We start from the raw sequence: 10,133 nt of genomic DNA, 5'->3' as shown, positions 1-10,133 counted from the left end.
AGCGTCGACAGAGGACCCAAACAGTCAAACACATTTAAACTTGATGACGGCTTCCAGAACTAGAAGCATAGCAACAAAAGAAAAGGAGAAAAAAAAAAAAAAAAAAAGAGATGAAAACATTGAGAAGATGGACAAACAAGACTGGAGACAGGCTGAGAGCCTAAATACACTGCCTGCCAGGCAGCGCTGATGAGACACAGGTGGAAACACTTGAGGGGTAATCAGAGATGAAGCGCACGACACAGAGGAGGGAAAAAACAACTTGTGACGACAGAAAACCAAACATAAAGCCAGAGCTATGATAATAACCCCCCCCCCCCCCCCCCCCCCCCCCCCCCCCCCCACTCTCCACCCAAAAAGCAGCTGCATCTTTAGTACAAGATTAATCCCTGAAGGTCACATTACACTAGTCCATCAACATGAGAAAATAATAAAATACACTTACTTTCACTTTATGGAGTGAAGATCATATTAATTATCTGTCCACTGTACCTTCTGTACATCCCCTCGAGCGTCACCACACGTTTTTATCTACTCAAGTGACTCTATGTTGAATGAAATACCAGGAAATTACAGTCCTCTAGTCAGTCTTCACCCCGTGTTCACAAAGACATAGTTCACTTCTTTTTTAGAGAAAAAGGTTGAAAGGAAGGGGAAATAAATGGAAGCCAGGATGTGAGCTAAAGGGTTTTGTAGGTGAAACGTTGATGAATAGGAGCTTTTAAACCTGTTCTAGCTGAAAGGGAAGGTCCTCACCTGAAAAGGTCCAAAAGCCCCAGTTAAGGCGAAAAGTCCTCATCTTCAATGTCACAGTCCTGTTCAGAGGCTTCCTATATCTCCTTTCTACTGACACTTTTCATTCCACATCAATAAATGTAAGGTAAAGGAGTTTCTCTTTCAACGTAAAAAAAAAAAGAAAACCAAAGCACCCATCAAAAGATTGACTTAACTACTTTATTCGAGACGCCACTTTGTTCATCTGATGTGTTTCCTTTTATATTTCATTAGTATTTCTTAGTGTAGGAGTCAAAAACAAATTGTATGATCCATTTCTCGTGTGTATTTCACCTTATTCAAACTCCTGCTCAGTGAGCACGCTTCTCAGTGTGTTTTCTGACATTTTATAGACTCAAACAATCTTTGCGAAACAAGTCTGGACAAATTGCTTCGACCACACTGACAAAAGGACACAATACACTTATTTACAATGACTCTGGAAACACCGAGGGTACAATACACACACCTAAACAACAAAGTAGTCTAATAATTGGACAGTACCAGCCACCAGACATATTTAACTTTTTGTCAACAAAATAATACAGTCAGTTTGATAAAGAAATATTATTTTGGTTTTCCCACAAGTCGTCTCCAGTAAGTTTGAGTCTGGATATACATTTCTTCTGTATTATTGTGATTTAGTTTCATACCAAACGATGCAAGAGGATACGATGCAAAAGGATGTCGGACAATATGAGAAGTTAGAATGTGGGAAGGTAGATACTAGTGACCGGACAACACAAGAACAAAATGAACTCTGGACTGGACAGGATGTGATGAGAAGACACCAGATGAAACCGAACGACATCGCAGTACAAGCTGAAAAGATCGAATTGGAGAGTTACACGATACCAGACAATACACTTCTTGTGCTCATGAGAAAATGTCCCGCTAATAGCAGTAGTTACTTCCTGAGCTCCTTGAACAGATGACTCATGCAGATGTTTTTGGGAGAAGAACAGTCTGGAGCCCATGCATGTGTTTGTTGCATGCCGAGTTATGCTGGTCACAAACCTCAAAGTGTTTTTGGGGGGGTTTTTTTTGGTCTTGATTTTCTCATGCACGTTCATCTGGCAGCTCCCAACGAGAAACATTCAACGTCTGCGCAGCAGCTGCTGACATCAAATGAATTCGTGCCTCAATCAGGGCCGAAGCTCCCAGAAGGAGAAGGGATGAAAATGTTTCCGTGACCTTGAGTTTAATTTGTTGATGATTTGTACAAAGACATACCGTGCGTTTAGCTCTGAGACCGTTTTTTTTTTGTTTTTTTTGCCTCACACTTGCTGAAACCTGCGTACTGACGTGTGGGAAGTTGTGCAAAAACCCAAGGCTTGACGGGAGCGTGGACTTGCGAAGTGAAACCATGTGACGGTGTTGACTTGGGGAAAAAAAAGAAAGAAAAAACACAGACGCAAACATTTTTCACACACTTGTGACAGTGGAGTTGTGTGTGAGAGGAGGAAGACGGTTTGGCAAAGCTTCAGAGGATATCTTTGGAGAAGCCACTCCTCTCTTGACTCATAAACTCCTTCCCCCGATTCATCTGTGTCTTTCAGCATCATGGCGTTCGCTGGGAAATACGAGCTGGAGAGCCAAGAGAACTACGAGCAGTTTCTGGAGGCAATCGGTATTTGGATTTTCTTTTTTAACGAACGTGGGTAAATGTGTGTCACCCATCAACTTTCTTTTTGATTTTGGACTTTTGCTCTCTCTGTCACAGGGCTCATGCATGCCAAAACAGACCAGACAGTAGTGACAGAGGTGGTTCAGGATGGGAACAACTTCACCTGGACTCAAACCATCCCCAACTGGACCTGGTCTAATACGTTCACTGTTGGCCAAGAGTGTGAGCTGAAGACGATGAGCGGTTCCTCTTTCAAGGTGAGCAGTCACACCAAACCGAAAAGACCACATATTTACCTGCGAGCCCGCTGTCAGCTCCACAACATGTCATGTCGCTTTCAAGACATTTGAATCATTTTGTCCTCACAGGCGCCTGTAACTATGGAAGGTGGAAAGATTTCAGTGAAGTTTCCTCAGTACCAATTTGTAGCAGAGCTCGTCGACGACAAGCTGGTCATGGTAAGAAAGGAAACTACCCGATAACAGGCGACGAGGCGCTGCTTCTCCATACTGCTGGAGACAAATCAACTCAATCCAGCGCCAATGTCCTCAATATAACTTGTGCTTCTTCACTTCTCTTTTTCACGCCGCGTGACGCAGACTTGCATAACTCCGGGGGAGAAGGGTGTGACTTTCAAAAGAGTGAGCAGGAGGATCTAACGCTGCGAGACTCAACACGCTCCAATGGGGACGACTGGGAGCAAAGTTAACCATGAAAGCAGCCACTGTGCCGACGGGAACAAGAGGAAGAGAGAGAGAGAGAGAGAGATCATCTGCACCGAGGAACAAGTGGAACCATTCATTACTCCAAAGAACATCTTGTTGTTGTATTAACACATTTAGACTGAACTTAAACGCCACCATATACTGTGTGTTTACACGGATATGACAGTGGTCATTGTTGACCAAATAAAAGTCACTCGTACCTGTTTTATCAAGGTATTACTGAGATTCATCTTTTCACATTGCGATGTTGTATTAATGATCTTTGGTTACACGATTTGTACTCGCTATGCTGGACGAATAAGAAGTGTAATCATATTGTTAAAAAAAACAACTAATTATTGATGTCACTTGTAAAAAAGCATCAATAAAACTCAAAATTATTAGAATTCATATTTTTTTCTCGTGTTAAATCAAAGAAAAACATTGACCGTATAAAGTTATATTTTGGGTACTTGTATAAATGCTTTTATGAGAATTGTGTTTCAAGTATGTAGTTTTACCCAAACTTGAACATCATGTAATATACTTTGCTACCTTTGGAAGTTTCGACCGTAAACCTATCGAACGGCATTTCTACATCCAAGAAGTTTATTCTTTTAAGAAAAAAGACTGCAATTTAATAGACATTTGTTTACCAAAGAGTTATTGCTATATACTATGTGGTTGGTGAGAGAAACATGCTTTAAAGTGTTCATATCTTAATATTTTATATATTCTAGAGAAATATGATTAAAAGCCTTCAACTGACAAACTTGAAGAAAGTTTAAAATAGTGACCTAAATACAGAAACTTAAAGAATGTATCTGGAAACAGGATATTTAAAGGTTAGAAATGTCTGCAGTTAGACATTTTCAAACATTTTAATATAGGTTTCTTTTTTATTTGTTGTTAAAGTACACATTTTGAAATCTTACTATAAACACCAGATCCTCCTTTTTCCTGTTTCACATCGGTTGGTTTCCATGTTAACAGACGTTAAATACTTAAATGCGTCCCATTGTTTGCAGCCCATGACTTGAAATGTGAAACTCCATTTGGTTAAGAGTCGGGTGTGGAAAACCACAGAGCTCTTGTGAACAAGCTTTTAGCATTTCGCTGAACACTCCCTAAATGTGTGACACTGTCCGGCACCTGAGCCGACAACCGCAATTACCTATCCTTTCCCTCTGGGCGTGCAGGTGTTGACTTAGATTAACATAAGCAACATAAAACATTATAAACCTCTGTCGATAATTCAGTAGACTCAGAATACAGCCACAATAAACACCAGGAAGTATTCAACTCTAAATGTCAGGTGACAACAGGACAGATAGATCACTACTTCTTCTTCCTGTCTGGTTGTATTGTCTTCATCTACTGGAACGTTTTAATAACAGACAGCCTTCTGTGCTATTCGGTTACACTATAACTCAGTTACTCCTGCAAATAAACTTGGTTGTCTACTTATGTATACTACATATATTTTGTGAGTGAACACATAGTTTTTCTGAACTAATATAGACTAAAACAAGGACAAAATGTGACCAGAGCAGCAACACAACGGTCCAAAGGTGTGTCAGTAAATAATAAATCATGTCCTATGGAGGATGGACGTCTGTTACCTACAGCCCGCGTCTGGAACCACCAGCCACCGGCCCGCCACAATAAAGCTGCTGTTTGGGACTTGAAGGCACTCATAACATGGTACTGGGCCATGAGAGAGAGAGAGAGAGAGAGAGAGAGAGAGAGAGAGAGAGAGAGAGAGAGAGAGAGAGAGAGAGAGAGAGAGAGAGTGTGTGTGTGTGTGTGTGTGTGTGTGTGTGTGTGTGTGTGTGTGTGTGTGTGTGTGTGTGTGTGTGTGTGTACTGGAACATATATGTGAAGACGTTTGTACAGAAACCTCCTCGACTGTATTTGTGAATCCTTCTGTTTGGTTCCTCTTGATTCACGCAGGAATAAGAGCAAACCGGAGACTTTTGCTTTTGTCGTCTACTTTAAACCGACTGTGGCTCATGTCAGCTCTCTCTCAAACTATCGATCATCACTTTCAAGCACTCAGTTGCATCTTAACCAGCCGAAGCACGAAGTATCAGAATGAACAGGATGATATTCTCACAAGATGCACTAAGACCCGCCGCGTGACCGTCAACCATTTCAAACCTTTCGTGGGTTTAAATTGTTCTCACACAAACAGGCGGGCATTTAATTGTTAAAATAATTACGGGCAAATGTTTTCAGTGTTTAACGATGGCCTGGAGACCTGAAACACGTGATCTGCAGTCCGTTTCTTTCTCAGATACACAACAGCTTCCAGGAAAAGTTGTTTCTGTTTTCAGGTACAAAAGGTGTCATGAAAAACAATCCAGGTTATCTGGAATATTTTGAAACAAAGATTGAGTCTGATGATCTGTTGAGAACGTGCCTGCCTTGATCAAATGGCCCCAAATTAACCTGCAGTTAAAGTGTTTACTGGGTGAAAAGTCATGGGTCAAGAGCAGATTATAAAAATAAGAACAAAGTCGGTTTTAGTTTCATAAATGTATTTTAGATTATTGTTGTGAAACAGCTTAAGAGTGACTGAGTTTATCTTTCTTTCCCTCTTTTTTCTTTTATTTTCTTTCTCCTTTTCTTATTTAAAGCATCTTGACTACCAAACACAAGAAGAATGAGTCTTGACCTCACTACAATTAGAAATAACATTCATTCTCTTCTTTTTCTTTTGTTTCTCATCAAATACAACTTTTTTTTTTTTTTTTTTTTTAAAGTACCAGTCTGACTGAACAGGAAACAGAAGCCGACCATACAGTTCATATTATCTCTAAACAACTAAATATTGATTGTTCCCTCACTGGCTCTGATTTAGACCCAAAAAGGCTAAACTCCACAGACGTCTGGTGCCATCTGTGTTTGTAGTTCCTCCTCCTTCAATAGAGGAGAGTTCACATCTCCCTGCTGTCATGACACCAGCATTGTTGCCAGTGTACCCGTTACTCCGAACCAGGCTGCCATTTCAGGACCAAATGCTGCGTGGAACGGTGGGCAGGCAGAGTCTCGCCACTCTCCCCGGTGAGAGACCCCAGATAATCACAAAGCTGCCACTCTCATACTTCTCACAACCAACATGGTGACGCGCAAACACAACTCTGCACCAAGGCAACCTCAAGATCATAAAAACCTTCCATTTAAGACCCTCTTAAGTCGAGTATTTCAAAATGTGAACAAAGCAACAGGAGAAGTCTGAAATTCAGGTTGCTGCCTTTTCCCACTGGGGTGTTTTTCCAGAAGCAATAATGATGTAGAGAAATAAGAGAGGGTAAAACTATTATTATTATTGCGTTAAATCCTTTAGATTTTGATTTATTTATCGCAAATGTAACAGAGACTAATTGAAATGATAACACAAGCATTAGTTGGAAACTCAGGAAGCGCGATGCCTTTTGATATCTGAGGACTCCGACCAACAGCTTCCAATATAAACATTAGGAAATCAACACAATATTAGGAAGTGTAATAACTTGGCATGAGACGAGGCCGTTTTTAATCTCTGGGAGACAAACCTGCTCCTCTTCTGCCATGAGCCCCCTTCCAAACAAATCCCTTCTCTTTCATTGCTCAAGTGGTCAATGGTTCTTGTATTTCTGTACTTTGCCCACTAAGCGGCGCTCTTATTTCGTGATACAAAACTGCAGATGTTTTGCCTTGAAATCAATTTTTAATGCGTAAATACAACGTTGTTTTACGTTTTGCTGGAAGAAATGTACACTTCGTAACACATGATTCAATTGAGTCATTTATTGAGCTGAATGGAGAAAAAAAAACCTTAATGGGAGCACTTAATCCTCTTTATCACCATTATCTTATAGAAATCAATCAAATCAGTGACTAAAGTGGACTAAATGTAAATCTCAGCAGGAATCTCCTCTTGAGAAGATGTGATCTAGTGAGAACCTTGACAGATCTCCTCATCCGGAGCAAATCATGTCGATCTGCGGCGTTTCACCATGAAGAAGGAGAAAATGCTGAGCTTGTCTCTCAAAGGCCCTGTTGATCATTTCAGCTTTTGTAAAGCAAACATCGTCTCCGAGTGGTGCCATATCACAAGGTTTCTGTCATGAAGTGGGGCTTTTTCCATGACTTTCCCGATGACCAGCGAGCCGGCTGACTTTCTCCCCTGTCAGGGTGTAGATGTTGACGTAGGGCCTCACGTACATCAAGCAAAAGTGGAAGCTCCCAAGAACAACACTCGCACAAGAGGTACTTCCTCCTGGAGGAAACACAATCTAGATCCAGCGCATCTGTGAAGAGGCCAAGTTCAATACAAGCTGATTTGTTTAAACACAAATTCACACATGCCGCCTTGCGATCTGATTGGCCGCTCTGTGTGTGGCCCTTTTCCAGGAGGCATTTTAAAGAAAGGCTGTTTCTCCAGCTCTGCAAACAATGCAAATGCCTGCAAGCAGCTCTGATAATGATCCATCACCACACTGAGAGGCCTGAAGCTCTTCCTCGCTCTCTCTTTCACCTCCTTTACCGACGGGCTGCCAACCCCCCCGCCCCCCGCCCCCCCAAAAAAACTGGAAAAACATTTGTACCACAACGTTTTTCAAGTTTTTTTTTCCTCATTTCAAATGCTAATAAAACTTTGTAAACCTGAAAGGGTTTTGTTCTTTGTTTCCTTCATTCCATGTGAACACAATTGTTCTACTGTGTTGAAAGAAAACAGCCATTTCTGAGGCTTCAGTATTCTGTATTAGACAAGAGGAGGTTGGTCACTTTGCAACACTATGAAGGAGCATAATGTCTCATGTGTGAGAGCCATGCACATTTCTGAATAGGTTTCTACGCAACAAAATTCCGTACAACACAGAAAGCTCGGACTGAGCCGTGGGGGCTGAAGAGAGGCTCTCAGCTTGTTTTTGGATTTACAATTCCGCCCATGATTACAAGTGTGGAGACAACACTCGTATTGCTTTTAGATTTGACCTCAATTACAAAGAGGAAAATGTGAACATGTCTATAATACGTGAAAAGACACGAGTGAATTTAAAAAATGTAATCTGGAAAGCAGAGTACAAATGTGATGAAGTTAAACCTAGAAAAGTTCTCATGTACAAAAAGCCCAAAGCTCCTAAACCAGGCACATTTATTAAAGAGTTGTTCGCAGAACACACGACTCAGAATACTTATCAGAGGTTGTTAGTTTCTCAAGGTAGAACGAGACACAGCTATTTGTCCCGTTATCAGGCTCCTCCCTCGATCCAATACGTTCTATTAGTGATGCTAACCAAGTCTTAAAGCTTTCCTGTTTCATGAAGCTTATTTTACTGGCTCAGATCGTCGTGAAGCATTTTCTAGAACTGTACCAAACTTCTCCTGTTCTCACTTCACTTCCAGTACTCTCTGCTGTACTTTGTGCTCTCTCATCTCTCTCTGCCCTCCTGCAGGAATTTCTGCTGGTAGAGCTGGAAGTTTGTGATCTGTGTCTCCCGTCTCCTCCGAGTCTGCAGCGAGCTGATTATCATGCTGTTTGATGTCTACTTGTTTGCTTGCTGGTGCTCTCAGTCCTCTTATTTCCTCCGTTGCCGTCCTTAAACCAAAACCTGAGAAAATAGCAGGCCGCACACGCAGCCGCCTTAAGATCCTTTAAAAAAAAAAAATGATGATGCAAGGAAGGTCAATAAAGAATTGTTGAACCTATTTCAGTTCCTATGAATTTAACAGCTTTAATTCTCTTTGGCTGTTGAATATTGTTACTAGTGAAGATTGCTTCTTTTTTTTTTTTTTGTAGCCCTCACCATGATCAAAGTTGCCCGTCTTAACTCCGAGCAGTGCAAACAGAAAGCCTCCACCCTGCTGACCGGTGCTTTTCAAATAAAACTGAATTTACCATTTTAAGCAGGGAAAAATGGAAGCGCACGACAAAAGCGGCTTCAGCTTCATTCAGCACACCTTTAATGAACGACTGCATGTGGTCACAGCTGAGGGGCTGTGAAACACGCTGGAGGCCTTTACATTGTCTTCCAACAAAAACAAAAACAGGGCACGGTAACCCCAGGGGGCCAGTTTACCATTTAAAAAGACTCTTTAGAGAAAAACTGGAGTTGAGTATTTACAATGAATTTCAAATATGAATGACAAACGACTCCATCGCAGCTCATTTTAGGTGTTTATTTTTTTCGTGGCACTTTTATGATTTTCTTTCCATCAGTCAGTGTCACATAAACCAAGACTACAGATTGTTACAAAAGGTTATAAAAATAGAAATTGGAAGTCCGTGGTGTCAACTTATTGCCATCACATTAGTGTTGTCTGGTGAAGAGTGGCGTCGGCACCTTTCACACGGTGGAAAAATGGTTAAGCTCAAACGAAATGACAAAAATCCATCCAGTAACAGCTATCACTCAAAGCATGAGGCTGCAATATGCAACATATTCACTGTGTTCAGAGCCGCCGGCCCTCCACTGAAGACCAAGCTACAGCATGTCCAATCACACAACTATCAAAAAATAAGTTACAAAAGTTGAACCAGTGGTACACACGAGACAGTGATGGCTGTGGACAGTTTCAACAGAAATAAATTTAAAAACATATTGCACCTTTGACACCTCAATGGGAAGTTGCTCATAAACTGTGGAAAAAGAAACAAACTGGATTCTAGAATAATAAAAAATAAAATATGTCTAAATCACACCAACAGCATTCATTAAAATAATCATTAAAAATGCAACTAAATTATAATGAAAACCAAGGGAATGTAGAAACTTTGAGGAAAACTTTACACAGAATCAGGAAAAGAAAAGGCATAGCATTATGTTCATAGTTCTGAAAAGGATCAGCGTGTCATTTTCCAGTGGAGGGAGAACAAACAGATCGGTTGAGAATGTTTCAGGTGGCTTCATGTAGTGTGACCAGAGCAGAGTGAGGACAAGGCACAGACATGACGAGTGTCCTCAGCAAGCCAAAACATGTGGTCAGAGCTCCAAAACCGGGCCAGATAAAAGTTCAACAAACTGCCACCACTTCATCCG

General features: G+C 41.1%; 1 protein-coding gene across 1 annotated transcript; it reads left to right on the top strand.

Annotated features, from left to right (window-relative positions):
- The first annotated feature begins 1,869 nt into the window (after nt 1–1,869).
- On the top strand, nt 1,870–3,334 carry LOC308111243 (gastrotropin-like). Its single transcript, XM_080466074.1, has 4 exons — nt 1,870–2,404; nt 2,498–2,658; nt 2,770–2,859; nt 3,001–3,334. The coding sequence occupies exons 1-4, from the start codon at nt 2,338–2,340 to the stop codon at nt 3,058–3,060; spliced, it is 378 nt and encodes a 125-aa protein (XP_080322200.1). The 5' UTR covers nt 1,870–2,337; the 3' UTR covers nt 3,061–3,334.
- The last annotated feature ends 6,799 nt before the right edge of the window (nt 3,335–10,133 follow it).

The sequence above is a fragment of the Lipophrys pholis genome (assembly GCF_963383615.2).
Source record: "Lipophrys pholis genome assembly, chromosome: 6".
Classification (NCBI taxonomy): Eukaryota; Metazoa; Chordata; class Actinopteri; order Blenniiformes; family Blenniidae; genus Lipophrys; species Lipophrys pholis.
Note: the sequence above shows the minus strand (reverse complement) of the source record. Positions and strands in the feature narration are given on the sequence as shown.

Excerpts from the sequence above, each read along its gene's own strand:
- LOC308111243 (XM_080466074.1), top strand. The coding sequence starts at position 2,338 with ATGGCGTTCGCTGGGAAATACGAGCTGGAGAGCCAAGAGAACTACGAG. Across the intron at positions 2,405-2,497 it reads GCAGTTTCTGGAGGCAATCG|GGCTCATGCATGCCAAAACA; the intron begins GTATTTGGATTT and ends TCTCTGTCACAG. Across the intron at positions 2,860-3,000 it reads TCGACGACAAGCTGGTCATG|ACTTGCATAACTCCGGGGGA; the intron begins GTAAGAAAGGAA and ends CGCGTGACGCAG.